The sequence below is a fragment of the Sesamum indicum genome, linkage group LG6 (genome assembly GCF_026168435.1).
Source record: "Sesamum indicum cultivar Baizhima isolate 11 linkage group LG6, ASM2616843v1, whole genome shotgun sequence".
NCBI lineage: Eukaryota > Viridiplantae > Streptophyta > Magnoliopsida > Lamiales > Pedaliaceae > Sesamum > Sesamum indicum.
The window spans coordinates 6,200,787-6,226,128 of record NC_142662.1 but is presented as its reverse complement, the minus strand read 5'-3'; the positions used below and the strand labels follow the sequence as shown (position 1 = coordinate 6,226,128).

Genomic DNA, 25,342 nt, shown 5'->3' with positions numbered 1-25,342 from the left:
ATCATCATTTTGCTTATCTTCTCACTTTGATTCCGCTGCTACCAAAGCACCTCAATTCACCTTTGCACCTTCCCACCTACAATACTAATTAATTACCTTTTATATTTACCATTTTAAGTCAATATTATGTAAAAGTAAAAAGTTAATATTTAATATCATATATAACTAACTGAACCCAATTAAATATTAATGATTAATTACACGCATAAATAATTCAATTTTAATGTGGCAAGACAGACCACATGAAAGCCCTTATCTTGCCCCCACCACCTTACATATAAATATTCCATCCTACTCCAATTATTACGATAAATTCACTATTTATTGATTTAACATTTTATCGTTCTGTATATTTGTCTCTTGAGTTAATCAAATTGTAAGAGAACTCAAACGAAATATTCTGACGTGTACTGTCAGTAAGAAACTGCTCCTTATCTGATTACTTCACCGATTTCTTAAATTTTATATTCGAACTGAAATAACATCGCATTATCATATTAAAACAAGAATACTGGGTTATGTATAATGTTGTTGTAATAACAAGAGAGGATAGTAGTAGTTAGCAAATAATGAAATGATAAGGTGACATTGGATTCCCATGCTTTTGAGGTATAACATCTTTTGAGCTCTTTTCATTGACCTCTTGAATGGGCATGCTTAAGCAGACACAGAGAGAGTGAGAGTGAGTGAACAAATATGTAAATAGTGGTCAAAAAGTAAGCACATAGTATACATTGATTGATTAATGTCTGCTACTACACTCCATTATCTAGCTTTTAAGGAGATTCTTGTCTCCCTTTAAGCAGGCTTTTTACATTACCTCATGTGGTTTTCTTCATACAATTAAATTCCAAAGTACCCTCCTACCCCTTAATTATTTCTTCATCACACACACACACCACAAAACCAGTTTTTGGCCCATGGTATAGCTTAGGGTGTATATATACTCCTACGATGCACTGAATTTAATGGGGGTGGTTTTAATATTATTCTTTCATCATGAATTCTCTGTTTGTGTCAAGTATTTGGATAGATGGATAAATTCGATTTTGAAAGAAAAAATTTCAAATGATTTTATATTATAAAATTTTTTATATTATTATATGTATATATATGCATGGATAGATTAAAATTTGAAGTTTGTCTCGATATTATACTTCAGCTCAATTAATGTGGACTTTTGCTCTAATACTTTATAACGGTAAATGACCAGAAACTTTTTTTCTTAATTTTGGCATAATTATAAATATTTCTTGTTGTTTGAAAAAATTATATATACCCCTTGATTTTTATAGTTGTCAAATAATTAGTTCAATCCATTAGTGTTTATTCACCTCGTCTAAATTTTTATAATTTTTTTCAATAAAAAGAAAAAGAAATACGCAAATTTGACATTTCTAAGCTTTCATTATTTTCCTAAGAATACAATATATATATATATATATGCAATTGAAAGCTCTCAATTTCATGAATCCGAATGATAAAAAGTGTTTGGAGGAAGAATTATGAAAATATGTGATTTAATTATGATGATTGCATTTGCATGCATTATCTGCCTGGGTTTTTGGTAACTACTGTGATAGTCAATGATTGCATCAACTCAGAAAGATTTTATCCAACAACTCTAAGTGCCAGAACAAAAAGACTGTTTTTTTTATTTTTTTTTCAGAGAGTATAAAGCAGAAATTTTAAATAAGTTAGTGGGGCAGGCTGACTTTTGGATAGGAATAATTATATTTATGCTCATGATTTATAGTTATTTATATAAATAATTCTTACAGTTTTAAAATTTTTACATAGGCAAATTAGAAATTTTACAACCGTCCATCCAAGCATCACACAAGTTATTCTTAGTTTTCTGGCTATCAGGATTATTTTCATAATAATACAAAAAATATGAATAATTTATATAAATAGATCATAAATTAGGAATGTAAATATAATTATTCTGATATTAGAATTATTCGTATAATTAAGCTGTTAATTGGGCCCAATATACGAAGTAGAAAAAGGCTTAAAGGTGTGTCACAACATACTCTAAAGTGTTTAGGGACCTCAAACTTCGTGACCATCTTTATTTTCTCTTTAATATGTGTGACCATAACATAACACATGAATTCAATATGTACAAATTTAGTCACACATATAAGATCTTTTATTTTTTTTTAATTTTAATAAATTGATTGTAACTATATTACAAATTTCAAATTTTAAAAAAATAATATATTAAAATATGTATTTATAAAACAATATACTTATTCATTGGCGGGATTTGAATCCCGTGACCTGACCTCATCTTCATGATTATAAGACCTCAATTTTGTCAACTAAATTAAATCTCGTCAATCCAACTAAATATTTTGTCAATTGTGTCCCTGGTAGGTTTGAGTAACATTTTGGGCCTGTTACCTGTGAGTGGGCTTGTTTAAGAAAGCTTTCTGATCGAGGCCTAAAGCCCACGTCTCTCTGCAAAATATGGAACTAGTTCATTAATGTTTGATTTTCTTTCTAAAACTCATTTTCCATATTTTAGAACATAAATTATGTATTTTCATTGTTCTCAAACATCTCCACCAATTGTTGTAAACACATCCTAATTATTACTATACGCTTCCAATTATTATACACTTATGTATATCTATATTTCACCATTACATTAATTAAAACAATATATAATAATTAATACAAGATTTTTTTTGATATGAAATTATTAACCACGTCATGAAAATTTATTCGACTTTACAGTAGTTAAAACAAATTTCAAACGACTTCATATTAAAAAAACTAAAAACATATATTAATATTTTAAAGTCTATAGTTCCAATTATGAAATTAAAAGTTTTAAATTTAAAAACATCAAAATAATATATTTGTAGAGATTTGAAATCCCTAACTCTAAATCTATCGGTCTAAATATAGCTTAAAATATTTCAATACATGAATACAAGATTAGAATTACTGCAGTACAACGTATAATTTCCAGGAAAGAAACACTCAATCACCAATGAATACGTACTACCCATATATATACTTGTACCCACAGAAAATTCTAATTCAAATCAGATATTGTCGAACTTGAACTAATTATATTGTAAGTGAAATACACTAATTGTATGATTGATATATAAATAAGAAAAATAACCAATCACATATTAAGCGTATCACATCTGCTCTGTGATTAATTCGATTCTGCCAAACTTAATTTGGATACACTTCATATCATACACAAAGAAACAATGACAAAAACAAGAAACAGCAGTAATTGCATGCCCACATTAATTGATTATGATCATATATATATATATGTATATGTATATGGTTTTGCAAACATTTTAAATAAGAAAACACATGTACTAGTTCATATATATATAAGTACGGATCAGCTTAACCACCAGATACATACATACATATAGCACTACTCAGACACTGATCTTCCTTAGCCACAGTTAACATTAACTATTCAGAAATTAAGGTTTGATAGTTTTCTGGAAAAGCGATGAAGATCATTGGTGCTGGCAAATTCATGTGGTACGTAGTAATAGTATCAGAAACGCTCCTGTAGATTAGGCTGCATTGGCTGCACTCGGAAGGCGAATGGCATCTGGGCTTCATAGTCTGCAACTCCCTGATGATCATAAACCCCCTGGCTCTCCATTACATTGTCATCCATAGGATCCAGATGCAGCTGCCGCTGTTATAACCATATGCATGCCATGCATCATATATAACTCATAAACTCAACTCAAAGCAAATCAACCTTAATTAATTGATCATCAAAACAACTTAGATCAGAGTTAGTTAACTATGTAATATATTGTTAATCGAAGAGGTTTAGTTTAAGACGTAATTACCAGCTTGAATTGGAGGTTCTGATTCTCCTCCTCTATCATTTCGTTCTGTAAACGTTTCCAAGAATCAATCATCAGCAAATGGAAATTAATTATTTACATATGTAGTTTTTAATTAAATAATTCAGTATGTATCTATGTATGTATATAGTAGCAGTGTTTAATTTGTTGTACATGTTTTCGCATCATTCGGACAAACTCCATCTGTCAAAAATGCAAGAAGAAGATTAGGAGATGTGTTACAAACATGCATACTGAGTGAGAGGAAGAGAGGTGAAGAGATTAACAAGAAATGTAGAGGACTCGGACCTGTTTGGCTTTGAGAGTTGAAACCCCATTCTCCAGGGCTTCCTCTAACACCATCAGCTCTTTGTAGTTCAAAGTCGAGATGTCTTCCCCCTTCAGGTGCCTAAAATTCACAAATATCGTCAAGAAAGTAATCAGACCAACAATTAATTAATAAATGACAAAAACCCTCTTCCTTAAAATTGGTAAAAAACAAAGAAAACTTTCAATTGAAGACAACCTGAGCTCAATCTGCATGCTGTCGTTCTCTTTCTTGATTCTGTTGATTTCGTTGTCCAAATGCTGTTTGTTTTTTTTGTTTGAATTGTTGAAAGGAGATCCAATTAACGGTAATATATTAGACCAAGAAACATGAGATGAACAAAGGGGGGATATTAAAAATGCAGATCTATATCTAGTAGGTAGCTAGGTTAAACTTCATCATATAACCATTGTAATCTTAGGACCGACAGGCCAAGAAGGAGCTCATCATTCATCAACACTCTTTTTGTACAAAAGAGGGCTCAGTCCCACAACTGGATCTATTCAGCTGCACATACACAAAAATTTTCCCTTTCTCGTGCTAAAGAAACTCAAGTCATACCCACAATTTTCTTTCATAAATTTTTGCAACCAAAGGAAAGAGAGAGAATAACATGTTCTTACCAGATCTGTCCATAGATGTAACATCTCATGCAGTTTTATGTGTTCTTATCATGGGGAAAAGTACTAAAATACATGGGAATGAGAGAAAAGGAAAGGGTCAAGGATAGATCTAGAGAGAGAGAACTGCGTACTATATACAGATCTTCACAAAATTCATGCTTTGAGCCATTTTTACACACTTTCAGCAAAAACCACCTTGGTTATTCCTAGTAACCAGTTAACAGTACGAGGAAATCTTCAAGACTTAGGGCTGAATGATATTCCACATAGACATGGAGATCAATCGTACCTCATGCTTGGCATCCCAGAGCCTCTTCCCAGACAACTTGTGGTACTGATCCAACATGTCAACTAACCTTTAATTAGTACAAAAGAGAGAAATCAATCAGAAAAACACCAAAGACTGTCATCATCAAATTCAAGAACCGGCAGAGGAAAACCTAGTTTAAGAAGGAATTAAGGGGAAAAAAGAGGGTAAATCTACAAAAACATGTAATAAAAGAAACAGTATACGTAGTAGAAGGGCTGCAAAATTCATGCATCTTCCCAGAACTAGCAAAGATGATGACAGAAACTTGAGCATCACAAAGAACACTGATCTCCTTCGCCTTCTTCATGATCCCATTTCTTCTCTTTGAGTAAGTAACCTGCCTGTTGCTAGAGTTCTCGATCCTCTTGATCTCAATCTTGCCTCTACCCATATTCTTGAACTGTTTTTCTGTTCTCACCCTTCACCTGCTTTCTTTTCAAGACAAACCCTTTGTTGAAAATTATATTGGAATTAAAAGGAATGGTTGAGAAGTTTGGGTGGTGGGGTGGGGGGGGGGGGTGGTAATGGCATTTTCCTTTGTAGGTTTGTGAGACAAGAAACTTTCGAAGGGCTCAGCAAAAGATGGTTTGTTAATGGAATTGTGGTCTATTGACAAAGCCAAGCCAACTGTTAAAATCTGTAGTCCTGGTTTTACATTTAACCGCAGTTGCATCTTCTTGTCCTTTGGTCTCATTACATCCTTGTAACTTGAGTTGAAACAATTCATGCCCAGTATTCAGTTTATGTGTGTAGGTAGTAGTAGGTTAATACACCAATCTTGAATTAGGGTTTTGGCTGCAGGGAGGGACAAATTAACCTAGGAATTTACAGTACAGGGAGAGGAGGATTACTTGCACGCTTAGCATGTTTCTTGAATTGAAATCTTAACCATCAAATCAAATCAAGATCAAACGTTGATGGTCAGAAAAGAATGGCTGGTTGATGGAATTTTGATGGGCAAAAAGATGAGATGGGACAGGGAAGTGTTTTCATGAGTCTCATCGACATAGTCTCTACACCGAACAAGAAATTGTGTAATGTTAGTAACAAACATTGAGTCAAAATGTCAACTCTGCATTGGGCTTTGGATATTCCTGGAAATGCTCAAGGATTTTAATGTTGCTTAAAACCCTCATATTTTTTCTTTCCTAGCTAAGTTGATTTTTTATCAACTTCATCGCTTCTTTTCTTTCACAAGAGAGATTACATATGTTATAGAATTTTGAGTTTTTTTTTTCCTTGGTCAAATAAATCAAAGTGGACACCTATGTTTGGAGCATGACTAATTAACATTCACCATGGTTTTACATATACAAAAAGTATTTGTCATTATTTTTAGTTGTAGTTAATATTTAATATCACTTGTATGAACAACAGCTAATAATTATTGCACAATCATAATTAATTAACATTCACCATAATTTTTAGCTTGTAAACATAATAATTAATCATAACAAAAAATCATATTTCTTCTGATATGTACACCCATTGAAGTTCAAATTCAAAACCTCCAATAAAAACTCTTGCATCCAAGTTGGTCCCAAAGGTAGGAATTTAAAACATTCAATGCTTCCAACGAGGAAATCAATTTTTTAAAAGTATTCATTATCATTGGGGAAGTAGAATTAAAACAAACACAGAATCGTAGAAGGCTGGAGCTCCTTAATAATTTTTCCCAATGTTATTCTCATATATTTTGTAGGGCCATCGATCATGTGGTATATAAAATAAAATTGAAATTGATGAATTGCTACTACAAAGATATCTATGAACCTAGTAACAGTAATGGTATATACTGTATTCTTGCATCTTGCACGTACGGGTATGTATTAAAATTACTAATTCTTGATGAAGATAGAATGTGTTTATATGAGAAAAATAGGTCTCATGTTTAATTTGTCTCGTATGTTAGGATTTTTTTTTTTTTTTTAAGTTTAATCTCATTTGTTACGATTTTCTCACATTAATAGAGACGTCACGGGACCATCAGTTCAAAACTAATGGTCCAATGACTTCTCCATTAATTATTGGACAGAAAAATCACGTAGAGATTGAAAATGAGAAAATTTATAATTTATGAAATGCAATGTAAAAAGAAATCGAACTAAATTGAAAGCAAACCTAATTTATTAGATTAAAAATAAGTTTTTCTCGAGGAAAATATTATCATTTCGTTTAAGGTAAAAGTGCTTATTGTACATTAAATGCAATACCATGTACAATGTTCACCTCTTTAGTTTATGTCCCCTCCCCTGCAACTAGTACTTGGGGACACTAGGAAAATAATAAATAAATGAACCGCAAGAAAAATAAGTGAAGGCAAAAATCGTGAAATCCACACAAAAGCAATCAGAAGCCAACTCCATTTCTTATGCTGCTATACATTTGATGATTATGAACAGTGTGGAAACACAACATGTAGCGTTGCATCTCTATTACGTGATATGAACAACCGATATCCCTTGTTGGAAATATTGAGATCATGTTTTTGTTACACGCCCACGAGTTTGAACCCCGACAGGACGGGCCGACTGAGTTCCACAATATGGAACTCATGCTCTCATCAATAACTCATAGACGTTGCTACTATTGTCGCCTGGTACACGTTTCAACATTTCAAAACTCTTGCGACTACCAAGAAAATCAATCCGCTTGAATTCTACATGACCACGTTTAGCTGTCTCCTTGCTGGAGTAAGCAGATCGGAGCCGGTCAGCATGCCTTGAGTCTGTGTGGATAGCAATTTCTATCTCCTCAGCTGACATATTCTCCTGAGAATGACGAAACCGAGATAGTAAGACATGATTAAGCTCGCCCTTTAATGGCCGCGGCAGGAGAATAAACCCACAAAGAAATTCATACCTGGTAAAACGCATAGATATAATCCAACACCTGCAAACAAGTAAAGCCTTTACTGCTGAAGAATGTTCTTGAACTGGGGCCCATCTCCGAAAATCGGTCAACTGGGAACATGATGGTGAGAAAATGCCCCTTGAATATTAACTCAGACTTCTCACTGCATTTCATGCCAAACGTGTAAAAGGGCTATCAGAAACAAGGAAGCTAGTCTTTAATAAAATTAATGCACAAAGGTGGAACATGAAAGGTATAACTTGTTTATTGTAATTCAACTACTGAAAAGCCTACAACATCGAGAACATAGCAAGATGGTAAAAACCTGCAATCGTGCTGTATGTATTCTCCAAATTCCTTTTCTAACTAAAGTCAAAATCTACAAGTATATCTGAATTGCCAGAAATCAAAAAATAAAGAATTCGGCCGACCTTTCTGTAAGAGGTCGAGATAAGTTCACAAATGAAGTTTCAGATTCCTTTCCATCTTCCTTTGCATCAAAGAAGACAGAAGTCTGGTCTTCATTTGCATATCCAACACTTGACGACTCTGTATAAATAGAAGCAGTCGAGGTTGGCTCAGATATTGACCAGCAAATGGAGTCCAAAAGGCTGCCTGGGGTTATTGGACGTATTGGAGTTTGGCATGTCTGTGATTATAGCCAATATTATATCAAAATCTCAGTCAGATCAGCCACAAGATGGATCTAGCGAAGATCAAAAGCTTAACACCATTCAAGTTTAAGCTAGAATAACCAGATATTGATGCAAGAACTTTTGCTTTTCTCATGTATAGACAACTAGCAGAAGGAAAACTTATAGCTGTGCATACAAGCCATTCTCAGTGCCCCGCCAGTATATGAGCAAATACAACAGCAATACGACAGCTTACTGCTAAGATTCCAAATTCGGTTATGTGGGCTCATTTTATCTTTTTGTAGTACATTAATAAGAAGTCAAGAAGCAAAATTCAGGTCTGGTATGAACAACGTTCACCTGCATTCGACGGTTTCGGCGCTTTCTGACACCATCTTTAGCCAGGTTCACCCTCATTTGCCTTTCTTCATGACCGACTTTAATTACAGAACTAGGTACATTTCCAGAACTAGTAACTGCAGTAGGTTCCTGAAAAAATTCAAAGTGAAGGGCTCCACAAATAAGAAGCAGAGAGGACTAACTGATAGAAATTTCTCAAGAAAACTCATATTACACAAGAGAGAAACATGGAATACAGTAAACACTACGAGGTTAGAAATTAAAGTCTCTTTGTATAAAGACCAACTCCAACTATATGTATCCATTACTTGCTTAATTTTTAGGCTTTCCCAACAACAAAAAGCTATGAACAAAAAGGGCCTTTTGGACTAGCAATCTCGCCCCAACTCCCAACTTCACAGGCAGTAAAGAGACATCTCTAAGGCTTCACTACTCTCCATCAGAGGAAGTTCAATCATTTTTTCCTGGTAGTGAATGCTTAATATTTAGAGTTATGGAATGTAAATGTACTGAGTGTCAGAAAGACAGAGGAGACAGGGCAAGATATAAATATTGAAAGAGCTGTATACCTCCTTGGAAATACCATGCTGGAAAGTCTCAAGCATTGCTCCAGTAAACCTTGCCAAATCAGGGGATAAGTGGACAAGTCTTTGTAGGAATTTTTCTTTTGCAGACTTCAGAACCCATAGTGGCTGAGAAAAGAAAGGAGTTACTTCAATGAAAATTGAAGGGGCCAAAAATATTGTAGAGACATCATTAAGACAAGATAATATCTTTCATGGGGTACGTTCCTGAGTATATCAGGAGTACGAGAACTGTCAGAACAGAATCCCAACTGGTACATTAAAAAAAAAATAAAAATGTGCTCATGTGCTTGTTTATCGGAATATAAGTCATTTAAGCAGCATGACAAATGGCATGGAGCACTTAAAAAAATGAAGCAACATGACAAATGGCATCAAGCACTTACTGTGACAAGATTACTTGAATCCCCTAGATATTTCCATACAGAAGGTCCTTCACACACTACATGAGTAGCATGGCAGCCAACAAACCACTGATCCAGTAAGCTAGCACCTTCAGCAGAGAGAGCCTCAGCAACCTAGAAACAGATATATTTGACAGAATTGTATCAGACCAACTTGAATTCTATGCAACTTTAATGCATAAGTTGGAGTTTTATAGTGATATAACAATCTAAAATTTTCTTGACCAAAGACAATCAATGGATTCTCAGATGAACTCTGATAAGTAAATACTTAATGCCCTTTTAGAAACATACAATCCTCATAAAGATCTCAATCAACTGCATAAATTACAAAGTGTCAAAGCCTCAAAGAAAATTTGGCCTACCTTACTGCGAAGTTCAATAGGGACATCTACGTCAACATAAAAGGAGTGGCCAGACAAGGATGAAACCACAGTTTGTCTTTTAGCCTCCCTTTCTGAAAACTGCAAGCGAGGTGTTTCAATCATCCCAGCTTGTTTGTTATGCATAAGCAAACCAACAGGAAGACAAGAATTCTCAGCACCAGAGTTCTGATCCACCCTCTTCAAGTCTTCATTTGGGATACCATTATCACCATTGTTATTAACGTTGTAGAGCATTTCATTCAATCTAACTGAAATAAACCCAATGAGTACTGCCCTGTGTTACTTGAATAAAAAATGCATCAAGAAAGCATGTTGCAGCTGTCAGTTTCATGCTAACAGTTGCTATACAAAATAAGCTATTATTAGGTCATCTTTAACTCTCTAGAAGTGGCAGGTCAGAGCAATAGCACAAAGCTGCAAATTAAAGCTTGAGAGTGGTTTTAATATGCTTGCAAACCCGATAAATATTTTCCAAATTCACTTACGGGAATGAAGAGTCCCACTCAATGATCAGTAATGACTACTTTAAGTCAGAACTGTGACCTTTGGCATGACAGATTTCTCTAAGCAACTGGATATGAGCATGAGTTGTTATATCAAAATATTCACATGCATAGCTTTGGTTCAATTACTATTAAAGTCTTACTGAAATTTTCACTAGCCAGTATCGCTTAATGCCAGTGTACGGTCATGCATTGGAACAGAACCCCCAATATTTTGGCTGATTCTGATAGAAATAGGATTACAAACCAACTGGAAACTATAGGATTAAGGTCGAGTAGTGCAGGAACCTTTCCACTGTGTCCACAGGTAAATAAAAAACAAGGAAATATGTATTACCATTCCTTCTGACGCTATCGACAAACCAGCCAATTGTTACCAGGAACAAACCATTGGCCTCCCCATGTTTCAGGGCATGCTCAAATTTACGTCCATGGAAGCTGTAATAAGTGTTAAGTAACTCAACTATGCTTTTGCTTAGTAAGCCACATCTAAATAGTTAAATGTATTTACAACTTCATTCATGCAGTCTGAAGTAAACTAACATTGGTGTTATATCTATAGAGTACTTGATTGGGATCCACCAAACCATACTCTTGTTTTTAACATATTAGTGATAAAATCATATTATTATTGATGATAAAGATAAGATTTTTACCTAGTAAGATAATTTAATGATGCCACATCAGTGAGCCTAATTAACATCAAATGTAACATTTATGCTAAATATGCACAAAGGAAGGATATCTGAACCACCAAGTGAGTGCAATGAGGATGGAGATGAGGACTATATTGACCTCCCAACCTCTCTGTTGCTTCCTTCACCTGTTTCCTTGTTTCTACAAAATCAATACAAAAGCAGAAGATAAATCCGACACTGTTGCTAGCACAGTACTAAAGCACAAAAAGCAAATAGCATCCCCATAGACAACCACATCCAGTAAATAACATCTTTCCTATACACTCTCTTTGCGAGACATGAGCCTTACAATGGGGAAGGATACAAGTTCATATAAGAGTTCATTTACTAGTATACACATTATATCTAAAGGTTGACTACTTTTAGTCTTTTATCTTTCTAGTTGAAGCTTGGAACAGATCCCATTACCTGTACAATTTGCCAGAGACGACTTCTTACATGATATCATAATTTCATTAAGTCCATATTTCCAGTTTAAGATCTTAGACTAGTATATATTTTATTCTAGAATCAATTACCAAACAAATTAAAGTAGGAACAATTATTTACAGAAGGATTTTGACAACAGCAAGAGTAGACAAACAAGTAGACCAGAATTGATTCATTAGCCCAAAGAATTTCACACTGTCAAAATTATTCAAAAGACAAAGTGAAAACCATAGAAATAATATTGCACTGTCATACCATCATGGACCATATTATTCGTCATAACAATCATCCATCTAAGGCACATGCTCCTGAACTACTGCTAGCACCACCAATAGATAAAATCCATAATGAAACACAACACACATGTAAAAGTCAGAATTTAAACCAATAATTAATACCAATAAAAATTTGTACCTTTAGATAGCCCAGTTACGCAAATGACAAGGCCAGAAAACGGTCCGGTGGACTTAACAACTTTAACCGGAGAATCAGAAACTGCCGAGACAGAGGAGGCAGGAGAAAAGGGCTCCAAGGAAAATGATGAGATGCCCCTGAATGAGGAAGAAAAATCAAGAAATAGCCTTGAACACCCCTTGCCGGTTATCACCTCCACTCCCCCTCCTCCTCCTCCTCCAACACCACTACCCATTTTTTCGATCAATTTAATCAACTACGGTAATAGAAATCGAACTAGTTGAGAATTAATGCGGTATTCATGGAAAGAAACAAAGTGGGATTTTCCAGAGAGTGGATGGCGAAGTTCTTGAAAGGTTTGAATATGTAAAAGAATATACTACTACTACTACTACCACTAATTTGAACATTCCTAGTATAGTAGCACAAATGGAGGTGTTATCTTGCTTTCCTTCTTCTTTCTAGAAGAAAAAGTGGGTCAATTCGTCGTCTCTGGCAGAGAGAACACGCGAAATTTGAAAAATTCTTCAAAAATCCAATCTTTTTCACAAACTCAGAAAAAGGCAAGGAACGATGCGAAAGAAAGCACAAATCTTTACTTTAGGACAATTCAGGAATGATGGGCAGGGGCCATATGAAGCGAAAGAAAGTCTGGAGAAGAATCTAAGCAGAAACTTTTGTTGAATTGCGTTTATATTCTCTGCTTTTCTTTTGGTCTTTTGCTTTATTGAGGGATTCAGAAAAGTGGGTGTTGGCGTGATTCATCATAATCACTTTATTTCCTCTTTCTCTCTCTAAAACTTGCAGAGCGGAAGGCCGACGACGCCATGGCCGCTCAGCTGCATTACCCCTTTGCCATTATTTTTGAACTGTTTCTTTAAACGGACACTTGCTCTTCCCAAATTACTTTTATACCCTCTCTCTCTCTTGTTTTTTAAATATCGCTACTCCCACTCATATTTTTATTTGTTCAAGATGTGATTCAATACCAAATTTTCCATTAACATAAGTTTTCTTGTTTGTGCAAAAAACCAATTAAATATGGGAAGAGTTTAATTTTTGGCCAAGTGAATCGTAATTAGTTGATTCCTCTGGATTGCAAACAATTCAATTTTGTCAATTTCTAAATCTTACCATATATTTCTTTTTTTCCAATCCTGAAAGATTGATTATGTGCCATATTTACCGGCCAAGTTCCTTATAATTGTGCTATGTGTACCAACCAAATTTCTTTTAGCTAACTTATTGGCCCCAAAAATCAAGGTTGATAAGAATTTTATTATCACTAAAAATCAAGATAAATGAAAATAAAAATATAGGTCATAATGTATGTTTAGCCTCATCAAACACCTCGACAGTAATTTGAATCTACTCTACTAGTATGCATTTTCATCTACACACTTCTTGTATTTCAAAATTATACCATATAAATCGATAAGACACATGTCACAAAGCGTCGCAAAAGAAAACTCTAATAATTGTTGACTTTGTTTATTATATTTTTTTAAAAAAAGAGGGGGGGGGGGGGTGTTATGTTATACATATGAAGATTGTGTGTAATTTTAATGCTCTTGCTCCCATGAAACCTTCTAGTACCTCTACCTATTGAAACTCGAAATTTCTCACATTTAAGTGTTTCTTGATTATCACTCCCAAATCTTGGAGCCAAACAAGGACCATGCTGCTCGCACTCACAATTGGTGGTCCAAACCCTCATTTCATATTTATTATTATTATTGGGCTTTGGGCTTTTCCATTCATCACTCAACTTTCTTTCTCTAGCGGGGGGGAAAAAGAGTGGTGATGTGCATTCATTCCGCACTAGTAATTTCAAACTACGTGCAAGAGCAAATAAAGACCTCAACAGTATTTTCAACTGAAGGGGGTGTCCAAATTTATGACGACTTCATTGAAAATGTGACAGCTATGCTTGTGAGGTAGTTATTAAGTATGGCTTTGTCCATCCAATGTGATAAGGCGTCCCAATCAATTTGGTAAATTTCTACGTCAAATCAAGTACATCACTTCTGATTCTTGAAATTATAGTCTAATCTAATTAATGAGGTAGCTTGAAGATGAGAAAGCATTGAGTTATAGTTTTTTAGTTAGGTTTCTTTTAAAATACTTTTATCGGTCTTTTTCTAAGCCTTCTTTTTTTTCTATTAAATGTAGAGAGTCAACGAGGATAGTTTACTCTTGAAAGATCGATTGCCATAGAGTTAGCGCTCGTCGGTATTTATCGATGATTTTGGAGAGAGTGCTGAATAGGTGAAGCCGTCGTCTCAACTACGAAGATCCCACCTAGGCCACCAATCTGCATCATATATGCAAGATAATCATCAGTCAATTGACCAATTTAGTTAATTTTTGGTTCAAACTAATAGTATAGTTAATAGTTGGCAGGTGGGTGGTCTGTGCTCAACCATCTGGATTCCAGTTATATACTACAAACACAGAAATAAATATGACAAATGGAAATGAAAAATGCAAGTCAATGGGCAATGATGCAAGCAGCAGCAGCAATTGGTAAACTAATTCAGGTATGGATGAGGTTGTATGTGCTTGTGTTAGTGGCGCACCATTATGTGTGGTATTCCTTGCCCAACCTCCACCAGTGGATTTCAGCATTATTGGATACTGGAATCTAAAAGGTACAACACTTTGCGCAACAAGTATGAGGTACATTTGAATAAAAGTGAAATGCTCAAGATAACAGAGTTTACTCTCAGCCATTAGTGGAGGAAGCAAACATCAATTCACCTGCCAAATTCCAAGAAAGAATTTTAGGTTAGAAAGGGAAAAGGCACTGAAAAAGCAGAGCTATGAGAATGAAGTTACCATCACTCCACTGGGAGTCACCAGTTTTCTGGTAGCAAGTGTGAATATTTCGTGTTTCTCAATGTCAGGATGGTGAAATGTGGTTCAGACAGGATAGATCAAGCAAATTTCCATTACACTTGCACATTTTAGTAGTACAGAGATTATGGAAAAGGTGACTGGACTTAACAGGAAGTCGACATTCTTGTAGGTTGAATAAAGAAACAAAAGGTAAGTTAAAACAACTGAATCACCAATACAATCCAAACAGCAAGACTATTACATAACAGCTCAAATACAGCAAGTGCTTATCCTAAAAGAATGTATCTAGTTGATTGAAATGGAATCACATGTAAATGTTACACTGTGGCAGAGGAAAGAAAAAAACAAAGAAAAAGACACAGGTTGAAACGTATTGTTGGTCCACGTACACTCGTCTCAAGAGCACTCCCAATGTTAGAATACACATGCTCACGCCCTTGTCCAAAACCAACAGAAGAAATTGTATCAGCGAATACACCACCTTGTTTTGCACTTCTTGAACTTGAGGTGACTGTGAAGCATTCAGTACCAAAGGTAGAAAAAATCAGACAGCAACAGTTGGCCCCAGGATACGAAGAAAATGGATTTACCCTTGTGCCTCTTTGCCAGTTATTGCTGTTTCTTTGAGCTGGAAATCTTTCCACTAACATCAGACTTTAATTTGCAGCCAAATGAGAGAAATTTCCGGACCAGATCATCTATCTCTTCCTCCTTTTTCTCATATACAACAAAAGATATAAAGGCCAAGGGTACTCCTGCTAAGTCCAAAGAAAATAGCAAAATGGAAACAGACATGAGATCTAGAGCTTCAAAGTTTAATAGGCATGATACACATGCAAGGTGTAACATATAGCAGATTAATACGCAACAAAACCATCAAATGAGAATTTTTCAGCTCTGAACTACACACACATGGTTGCACATGCATGTCCAAGTCATACACAACATACAAGCACACGGCACATACCTATCACAAAAGCATTATGTAATGAAACTGCTCCAAGGATACTGAGGAACAATAAAGAGAGAACAACCTGTTTCATGAGCAAAGAAATGCAGAAACTATTAGTTAACAAGACATTCACAGACAGGAGATGCAATTTGATAAGAGATTCATAGTCAAAGACAATTAAGAAAAATTACTAACTACCGCCCTTATTCTTTTCTCGTCTTGATCTTCTGTCAGTGATTGGGATCATTACTAAATTCTCCTTGTTGACTTACAAGCAATTTATAGAACACAGGAATGGGTTTTACATGGGCATCATCTGGTGCTGTTTTGGGGTAGTGTTCAATAGGCAACCCAAACACACAAGATGGACGCCACAACTCCAGGAATGGCAATAAAATTATTATTTTTAACTTTAGAACGCAATACTCAAGGCAATGTAGTTTCACTGTTCAACCAATAACTTCTTTTACTTGGAAACTCAACTTTAGGAAAATGGAGTTTGTCGTGTGGAAAATGTTCTCCAAAGTTACTTCATGTATGAACCCTAGTTCTGGGACGTCAAATGAAAATAGATCTTGGTGGCAGTGATGTGCTAATCATGACTGCTGGGAAGAGTGTGAGGAAATATACAATATTTGATTGGACTGATTCTGACCTCAGACTGCAAGAAGACGATAAAGCTGATTTAAAGAGATTGTTCTTGAAAATAGAGCAGTTTTACAAAAACTAATATTAGCATTAATCTAGTCATGAATTTCTTAAACTGAATTTACAGCAAGACTCCAACAAATTACCTTGAGGAAAAGCATAAAGTCATTTCCATTGCAAAGGGATTTTAACTCACTAACAACAGAATTCCACCAGGAAGCCACTGACAGAGCGAAATGGTGAGATGCAGCTTCTGAGACATGAAATCTTGACTCAGGAATTTTTGCAATTTTATATCCCAATCTGCACCAATACATAAATATAAGTGATCATTTGTAATACAGCTTCTGTGCTGAGCTCCACTAAGTTTATGAAATTTTAAATGACTTTTCCACATTCCATGCAGCAGGTGTGCAACTTATGAACAGCATTATACTATATATGTGGTGCCAGCAGACAAAATATAGCACAAGAATATTAGTGTATAAAGAAAACATATGAAAACAGCGAAGGTTGGCATCTTTACATTTTCTGGGGTAGTTTGCCGTGGATGAGAAGGAGGACCAATGCCATTAGTAGACGATTGGAAACTGCAGTAACTACAGTACACCCAGTTGCTATGAAACTGAAGTAAACCACAGCCAAGATCAACAAGACAGTGAGTGTCTGCTTTTTATTCCTCCAGAGTAGTGTGTCAGCAACTACAAGTATCATCGTCATTGATTAGAAGTTATGAAACGCAATCCAAGTTTCAAAGTCAAATAGTCATGTCAGGCTGTTGATTACATTACATGAGGATATTAAAATGAGAATATGCCCAAATGGAGAAAGACAGAAAAAAATACACTAAAATCAATATCTGATAAAAATTACGAGAACTCAGCAAAAAAAACAGTATAAAATACGCAGAAATTATACTTTAAAATTTAATTATAAAGAAAAACAGTAACAAGGTTAAACCAATAACACTGAACAATGAAACCGCTATAAAGTGCGCAGAAAGTGACAGTTTAAACATCAAAATCGGATAAGTGAACATTAAGATCAACATCATTCACACAGGAGAATAACCAATAAGCAAAAAAGGTTACTACTGAGACACAAATCTTATTTCCTCTAATTCTTCGACCAACCCCCACCTAACTAAACTTTTCTACTTTCATCTTTTCGACCGAGCCATCCGCCATTTACTTCATTTTTCCCACCCATCCATAATCAATTCCTGAATCCCAGTTTTATTTTTATTTTTATTTATTTACAGTCTCCATGGCATCGTGAGCTGCACAACTGCATTTCTTTTCTTAATTAATTTCTGAACAAATCCCAAATGATCAAGAACCTCCGTCCCCTGAATGATGATGATCCAAATTTATGCTTTGATAATTTCTAATTGCTCATTGACTCTCCAGGAATTTCTCAGGCAAAAGCATGATTTGAGATATCACTTTTAGATCCTGGTTCTACATATGCATATTGGAGCAACTACAATCCACATGATTAAACAGTAAGAGTTCTGGACAAAGGTGACGTATCATACAAAGTTGAATCTTAAAAATATACAAATCTATTCATTGAGGAAGAAATAAGCTTTAGTAGATAGAAAAAGATTGGTACCTTTTCCACTACCAAGAATTAATTCGGATTTAGATGGACCATCCCTTTTAGTTGGAACATCACCCCTCAAGTGTGGGTATGACTCAATAGTTCTTCTAAGGCCCTCCTGCAGATAAAAGTCGAAGGAAACTATCAAAGAAATAATCACATATGTAATACAACATCTTGTTAAGCCACATACTCTATGATCACTCCATTTGAGTAACCCTAGAGGAAACACATTGCATTACATGGTTGATAGAAGTAAATCACATATCATACAAAGTTAAGGTTTATGTGTGTGTTTTCAGTTATCGAGGAGAAGGTTCATAGTTTCCTTCTGTAAGCAATGAGCATTAGAAACAACCACAAACATGCATTTAGAACAAACTAAAAGAGTCGAGCATAGCTTTGGTTGTGTCATGAGCTCAACAAATGCAGCATATCACTGCATGAAGCATCAATCAAGTCCAATTAAGTCCAGACAATCAGATGTCAATAAATAAACAATAGAATAACTTGATTGAAATGGCAGAACTCCACCTAGCAACCCACTGATATCAAAGTATTTTCAAGCAAAGAGTCAGAATTAACTCAACAGGGGCAAGTGTAGACCTGGAGTGGCATAATAGGTGTGTAGCCAAGAAGATCATTTGCTTTAGAACAATCAAAAGTTCTGCTGCGAGATATAAATCGAATTCTTGAAGGTGTAAACTGCGGCACCTTCATTCCAAAAGGAGCTAAAAGTTTATATATCAACGCCACCATATGTGCAATTGGCATCACAACAAATGCAGGAATCTTAGTTTTTGGCCTGCATACTACACAAGATCAGAAATAAAGATAACATACATAGTTTACTACATTACTCTTATAACAAATAAACCCTGTAGCTGTAGCAAAATAGAGCATTTGATAACATTACAGAGCCTGAGGTACATAACCAGATGTATAGAACAATAGAAACTGTCATCTCTCTTACCATCAAAGCATTCACTCAAAAAACATTTGTCCATGGATAGGTTGATTGAAGAAAGTGTAATCGACACAAATAATACCCAAGAACAGAAAACAAAAAAGAACACAATGGCAAAAACATAGGTTATAAAGTAACATCAGCAATCAAACCAATATAAGTATATAAAATATTGTAAACCTTCAACACTAGGTAAAACACCAGCCAAATTGCCATTTCTTGCAAGTGAGATGAGAAGCTGCCGAAAAGATTAACTAGCTTGATGGGTAATAATAGACCTCTGCTTCAATTAGCATGACAAAGTTATAGTTGCAAATCAGTTGAGCTTTCTGAATGCTACTTAAAATTAAAAGTAATACATGAGTTTTTTTTTTTTTTTTTTTTGGCGGGGTGGGTGGCACAAAACAGAGACACAAGCTTTACAATAAAAGAATACCTTGCATAGCCAAGCCCTTCAAGAATGAGAGACATAAACTCCCAAAATTTAATTGGTTCCATATTGGTTATGAAGTATGCCTGCAAGTGTGATTGGTAATTGGAACCATGTTATTGTGGCTTCATCTTATGCCCATATTTATGAAATTAAATAGATCAGCACCATACTAAAACATCAAAGAATCTGAAATATATTTAAAGTACACTTGGCGCCATTTATAACATGGCATACTGGAAAGAGCTAGACCAAACTAGGAAAATCCATGCTCTATACTGCCAAAAAGAGTTTTACCGATTGCATCCTCCACAGTAAATGTGGATATTAATTCCCGATCAACTAAAACATTTCTCACCATATACGGTTTGGAAGTATTGCATTATATTGAAATGACTGCAAGGTAGATACTGAATCGAAACCTTTTATACAGAAGAGATATTAGCAGAAATAAGACATGCACATACAGCGGAGAGAGTGGCAGTAAAGAGAAGATGGCGCCTATTTGTGGTGGGATTAGGAGCATACAGGTGAAGCACTAATGTGGTTTTCATAAGAAATTGTAGAATAAGTTATCTTTGTTCTTTCAAACTACCTTTAGATGTTTGGCCAATATTCACACAAGCTAACTCAAAATTACAACAAAAGTTTGTAATTTACAAAAGATTCTAGAAGGAAAAAAGCTAAAATCACAGGCCACGAGCAAAAGAATCCATTAATTAGTTTGAAAAAGAGCCTAATTTCTTTGAAAATGACCAGCAATTCTCTTCCTTGAATAGTGCAATTCAGCAGTTTCGCACATTGCATAAGCATTTGAACTAAAATTACATGCATTTAAACAGACTCTGGTCAACTAAGATGTGCACCAAGTCGAAGTAAAAAGAAGATGGTACCTGTCCAGCAGCTTTTTCTGCTGTCATGCCGTCAGATGCCAAAGCTCGTTCCGCGCAAATGTGAGCATGGGCGACATTCTCAACATAAGTAAAATCATACATGTTGTTGCCATCTCCAATGATGAACTGAACATTGCAAGTAGCACATCAGAATACCAAGAGCTTGATGTATGCCAGATTAAAAAGCAAGTCAGAGCAATATACAAAATAAAAATGGAAATGAAATCCAAGTACAAATTAAGTGGTCAAGAAAAAGTAGTGGGAAAACATGAGTTTCATAAAATGTAAATTTGATGCCATGTGAAGGCACCTCACAAGGCTCCTTTAAACAGTCTCACACATTATTATTTTCATATATAGGGATAAATATATTAATAGCAGCTTACTTATACCTCTAGTTGAAATATACAGTTGAAGCAAGACAGATAACTATATAGGACAAGCCAATCCTGAGAATTACCTTTGATTTCCCAGCCCTTGCTGCGGCAACTAATGATGGAACAAGCAACTTATCACCAGGGCCAAAAATGCTGCTAGGTCGAATGCAGCATGTTCGAAGTCCGTTTGAACCATTTGATTTGATAACTAGGGCCTCTCCCTCTGCTTTTGTGGCAGAGTAGAAATCATTGTGCTGAATATATTAACCAAGATAAGACTTAGATACAGGTAACTAGCGAAAATTTGAGTGGTGCAAGCATAATTGAAGAAAACGTCAAGACTTGAGCCACCATATTCATAAATTAAGAAAATTAACTAGGAATATAATACCAACTTCTCTAGTTTAAAACTCACAGATTGATAAAAGGACAAAAGAAAAAAAGGTGAAATCATACTTAACCACTAAATCTTCCAGGGCATCACAGTGAACCAGAATAGGAAGAGAAAATCAATTCTATGTTGGAAGATATAGAAAGTTCAACATGAAAGGACGTGAAATCATACTTAACAAATAAATCTTTCAATAATAAACAAGAAAGAAAATGAAAATCAATTCAATGATGGAAGATAAGATAGCAGAAAATAAAAGGACAGATTCAGCAAGTTATATAATTCAATGAAAGGCTTGAAACTAGAAAGGTAAATACTAAATAGTGTTGCTGCTCTCAATATTTCCATTCTAGCATTAAGCTAAAAGAGTATCATATAGCAAGAGAGGAAACCAAATACCTTGGGAGGATAAGGCAATGATTCATTTCCATTGAATATTCCATTAACTCCATCGAAAACTACGCTTGGTGAGCTTGTATATATGAGTCTTTTAATTTTCAGCTCAACACATGCATCAATAACATTCCTGGTTCCTGTAGGCCACAGTTACACAGGCAAAGAAAAGTAAGAACATCAGTTATTAGGACAAACAAAAAAGAAAAGAAAAAGAAAACCCTATAAGTTTCAGGAACACAAACACAAAAACATGGACATCTTGCTCAGATCTACAATGTCCAAAACGAACCTTGTACATTGACAGAATAATGCAACTGATGGTTGTTAATGGAGGAATCAGGAGCAGCCATATGAAATACAACTTCAGCTCCATGGAAAGCTGCAATGACAAAGGTAGTATGTTAAACGTCTAAATAAAAGTTAAAGTGACTTCCACTATTAAGACAAATGACACTCTAACCAACCAACTTCATTTTTTAAGTGAATCTAGACCTCACATTGTAGAATTCATATCCAGTTTGGAGCGTAATGGCTTACTTTATTCCTTGAATTACAATACCCATTGTTGAGGGCGAAATTCAAACCAATCAAAGTTAAAACTTGCTAGTATCAAACCCCCCAACACAAACACGCGCAAATACAACGAAGAGGAGAAGAAAGAAGAACATATGGCCAACATAAACTTCTGAAAATTCCTTAATGATGCAACTGAGAAGGTAAATGTTCAAAGGTGCCATGTATAAACATACAAGCAATCAGATGGAATTACATCATAACAGATTCTTAATGAACACACAAGCAATCACATGGAATTACATTACAGCAGATTCCAAATAAGCACACTCTAAATCTCGTCTTCAAGTCTGCCTTATGTGCTATTCCCACTTTTGTCTGTCATAGTTTTCAAATAGTGTAGTAGACTTCTATACAAGGTAGGACAAGTGTCTAACCGCATCTATCCGCAACTCTCCGCAACAACTAAACACACATGCCGGGATTGTGGGACTGAGAAACTGATCATGTGCCTCAATTGCGCTATTGTGATTAACAGGAGCTGGTTTGAGCATTTAATAACTTAATAAAACAGCTATCACCTTTTATTCTTGTTTACCGTTTTTCACTTTTTAACTTCTATGGCAGCTTGATTCGATGATGAAACGGAAATATGTAAAACTATTGGAGCTCAATCGCTCAACCCATATTCCGCATCATTAAAGCTTGTTCAACTGGTCCATTAATTAATCAAATAATCAGACCAAACTCAGAATTATTTCAAGCTCGATAAGAAATTCAAACAAGCGTATTCTTGCCCTCAACTGAGCCCCTGCTTGCTTGCATCCACAATATGCACCAATGCATGTAAAAACAAGTGACCCCATATCCACCATACAACTAAAACATTCCATACTTCGCCTTATTTAAAGAAGCAAATAATAAAAAATCAAGATAAAAAAGATAAACCCTCAGTTGAAAAGCTAATGCCGAAATAAGACCTTTGAGCACTTGCGATTTGTCACGAAGATCTGCGGACACGTATTGCGCACGTCCAGACTTAAGAGCTTCGCCAAGAACGCCATTCTCCTCATCAGCGTCAAGCTTGATTGTGGGGCCCAAATCCGCGACACGCACAGAAAACATGCCGTATTTGATTAGCATCACCACCAGATGCCGCGCCGCAAATCCTCTGCCGCCGGTCACCACGCACCACCTCTCTTCCCCACTCATTTTCCACTACTTCCAGCCCTGTACAATGAAACTCTAGCGTAGCCACAAATTGCAAGCTGCGTAGCACGAGTGGAAGTGATGAGCGATTAGCCGATTACTGATTATAAAAGTAATCAATTCGCATTACGGGAAGATCAAAAGGAATATATATGATGAGACACTAAAGAATTAACCTGGATCTTCGACTGTGACTGCGGGGAGATGAATTGGACTGATGGAATCAATCTTGAAAAGCAGCTTAATTCAGTTCTATTTTATACTAAATAAACAAACTTTAGGCAATCAATTATAAAAATAAAAAAATCGTTCAAAAGAAAAGTAAAAGGAGAATGTCACTTGCATATAATAGTATTTTTAGATTTTTGTTGTAATTTGAATATTATATGTTAAATTCATATATTAGAAGTAAGAAATTGAGAGATGTGGATGTGAAATTAAAGGACCTTTGATATGTATATAAGGTGGATTTTATACTCATTTGTATTCTACATTCAAAGTTTATAATCAAAATAAATTTTCTATATTAAGTTTAAGTTTAAATTGTGTTTATAAATATTATGGAGATTTGAGCGAATATGAGGTTGCTCTACACGTGTGAGTTGCCATCACCACTTGTCCGATCCAGACGCGGGCGTAAGCGAATGTCTTAGGATATATTTTGTTACAATAGAAACATTTGAATTTAACCGGACATGTTTTAAAATTAACAATTTTTTGTCAAAATAACTTTTAAAGGATTGACTGACTGTTTTGTAACTGTGGATCGTTACTAACGATTTCCAACTATTTGACTTAAACATTAAATGTCCGGCTTAATGGCTGTGGTTATGGCTACGTTAAGTATGAGGATGGCAATGCTTATAAAAGGCTGAAGCCATTTCTCGTTTTAACATACCTAAACTCAATTATCTCTTCTCTCTAGCTTCTTTCTCTCATTCTAAGTTTTGAGCTCTAATTTTGATAAAAGGCTACTGAGTATTGTTCAAAGTATTTATCAATATAAGTGCAATACTAAACAATTTCGGAAGAAATTGCGTAGTACCCAATACACTTTTGGACGGGATGTATAATTTATTCAAGGCAAGCAGCTTTTTTGCGATTCGATTAGTGTGCAATTTTCCGTTGGACCGAGAGTTGTTGCGATACAACTCTCATTGTAAGTCATCCTTTAATTTATCGTAAAACAACATATCTAACTGTTGTCTCCATTATTTTGTTCTAATATAGATATTTGTGTTTTAGTTTTAAAATTGATATATCCGATTGTCAATTTCAAAACAAAATTATAGTTGTTATGCAATTTTCCCACCATTTTTTAAATAACTTTCCCATTTAATATCTAAAAACAATCCTACTCATTTTCTTTAAAAGTGTATTTGTACGGATGAATTTATATTTGGTGAAAAGATTTCAAATGATCTAATTTAAAAAAAAAAAAAATTCATCCAAAAAGATAGCTAAAAATGGAGAGGACAACACAACAAAGTTTTGAATAATTCATTTTGTATAAAATTTATAAAATAGTTTGATTGTAGCTCTATATTTCAGTCGAGCTATTGAAGGGTCATATGATGTATTTTTCGTAGTATTTTTTTTTATTTTAATGAATTTATCATTACCCAAAAAAGTTTAAAGTTTGGATCATGTTTACTAAATAGATTTATTGTGGCCAAGGTAAATACGTAGTTTTTTAGAATATTATAAATGATAAATTATTTTTTAAATAC

At 34.9% G+C, this 25,342-nt stretch overlaps 3 protein-coding genes across 5 annotated transcripts; all 3 read right to left on the bottom strand.

Annotated features, from left to right (window-relative positions):
- Positions 1-3,330: 3,330 nt before the first annotated feature.
- PI (K-box region and MADS-box transcription factor family protein) lies at positions 3,331-5,593 on the bottom strand. Its single transcript, XM_011083645.3, has 7 exons — positions 5,313-5,593; positions 5,089-5,155; positions 4,375-4,436; positions 4,158-4,257; positions 4,023-4,052; positions 3,852-3,896; positions 3,331-3,691 (listed from the first exon to the last, which is right to left on the bottom strand). Exons 1-7 carry the CDS (start codon positions 5,498-5,500, stop codon positions 3,545-3,547), a joined length of 639 nt encoding a protein of 212 aa, XP_011081947.1. The 5' UTR covers positions 5,501-5,593; the 3' UTR covers positions 3,331-3,544.
- Positions 5,594-7,423: 1,830 nt separating this feature from the next.
- On the bottom strand, positions 7,424-13,271 carry LOC105164847 (BRCT domain DNA repair protein). Its single transcript, XM_011083646.3, has 10 exons — positions 12,376-13,271; positions 11,580-11,671; positions 11,172-11,274; positions 10,311-10,579; positions 9,928-10,059; positions 9,527-9,649; positions 8,958-9,086; positions 8,394-8,611; positions 7,972-8,125; positions 7,424-7,880 (listed from the first exon to the last, which is right to left on the bottom strand). The coding sequence occupies exons 1-10, from the start codon at positions 12,608-12,610 to the stop codon at positions 7,662-7,664; spliced, it is 1,674 nt and encodes a 557-aa protein (XP_011081948.1). The 5' UTR covers positions 12,611-13,271; the 3' UTR covers positions 7,424-7,661.
- Positions 13,272-15,377: 2,106 nt separating this feature from the next.
- Positions 15,378-23,946, bottom strand: LOC105164848 (3beta-hydroxysteroid-dehydrogenase/decarboxylase). Of its 3 annotated transcripts, XM_011083648.3 has the most exons (14): positions 23,789-23,946; positions 23,384-23,671; positions 22,180-22,269; positions 21,894-22,027; positions 21,187-21,357; positions 20,727-20,852; positions 19,840-19,919; positions 19,043-19,241; positions 18,449-18,554; positions 17,361-17,535; positions 16,981-17,137; positions 16,202-16,268; positions 15,825-15,989; positions 15,378-15,745 (listed from the first exon to the last, which is right to left on the bottom strand). In XM_011083648.3, the coding sequence occupies exons 2-13, from the start codon at positions 23,613-23,615 to the stop codon at positions 15,844-15,846; spliced, it is 1,683 nt and encodes a 560-aa protein (XP_011081950.2). In that variant the 5' UTR covers positions 23,616-23,671; positions 23,789-23,946; the 3' UTR covers positions 15,378-15,745; positions 15,825-15,843. The 3 variants fall into 3 exon arrangements, with proteins under 3 accessions (XP_011081950.2, XP_011081949.2, XP_088738284.1); XM_011083647.3 differs by having other exon boundaries at positions 15,405-15,989; XM_088882158.1 differs by lacking the exons at positions 15,378-15,745; positions 15,825-15,989; positions 16,202-16,268 and adding an exon at positions 16,670-16,847.
- Positions 23,947-25,342: the final 1,396 nt, after the last annotated feature.

Excerpts from the sequence above, each read along its gene's own strand:
- PI (XM_011083645.3), bottom strand. The coding sequence starts at position 5,500 with ATGGGTAGAGGCAAGATTGAGATCAAGAGGATCGAGAACTCTAGCAAC. Across the intron at positions 4,437-5,088 it reads TCTGGGATGCCAAGCATGAG|CATTTGGACAACGAAATCAA; the intron begins GTACGATTGATC and ends AAAAACAAACAG. Across the intron at positions 3,692-3,851 it reads AGAACCTCCAATTCAAGCTG|CGGCAGCTGCATCTGGATCC; the intron begins GTAATTACGTCT and ends TGGTTATAACAG.
- LOC105164847 (XM_011083646.3), bottom strand. The coding sequence starts at position 12,610 with ATGGGTAGTGGTGTTGGAGGAGGAGGAGGAGGGGGAGTGGAGGTGATA. Across the intron at positions 11,672-12,375 it reads CGTAACTGGGCTATCTAAAG|AAACAAGGAAACAGGTGAAG; the intron begins GTACAAATTTTT and ends TTGATTTTGTAG. Across the intron at positions 10,060-10,310 it reads CTATTGAACTTCGCAGTAAG|GTTGCTGAGGCTCTCTCTGC; the intron begins GTAGGCCAAATT and ends ATCTGTTTCTAG.
- LOC105164848 (XM_011083648.3), bottom strand. The coding sequence starts at position 23,615 with ATGAGTGGGGAAGAGAGGTGGTGCGTGGTGACCGGCGGCAGAGGATTT. Across the intron at positions 18,555-19,042 it reads CACCTATTATGCCACTCCAG|GAGGGCCTTAGAAGAACTAT; the intron begins GTCTACACTTGC and ends TTTTATCTGCAG. Across the intron at positions 17,138-17,360 it reads GGCAAACTACCCCAGAAAAT|ATTGGGATATAAAATTGCAA; the intron begins GTAAAGATGCCA and ends GTATTGGTGCAG.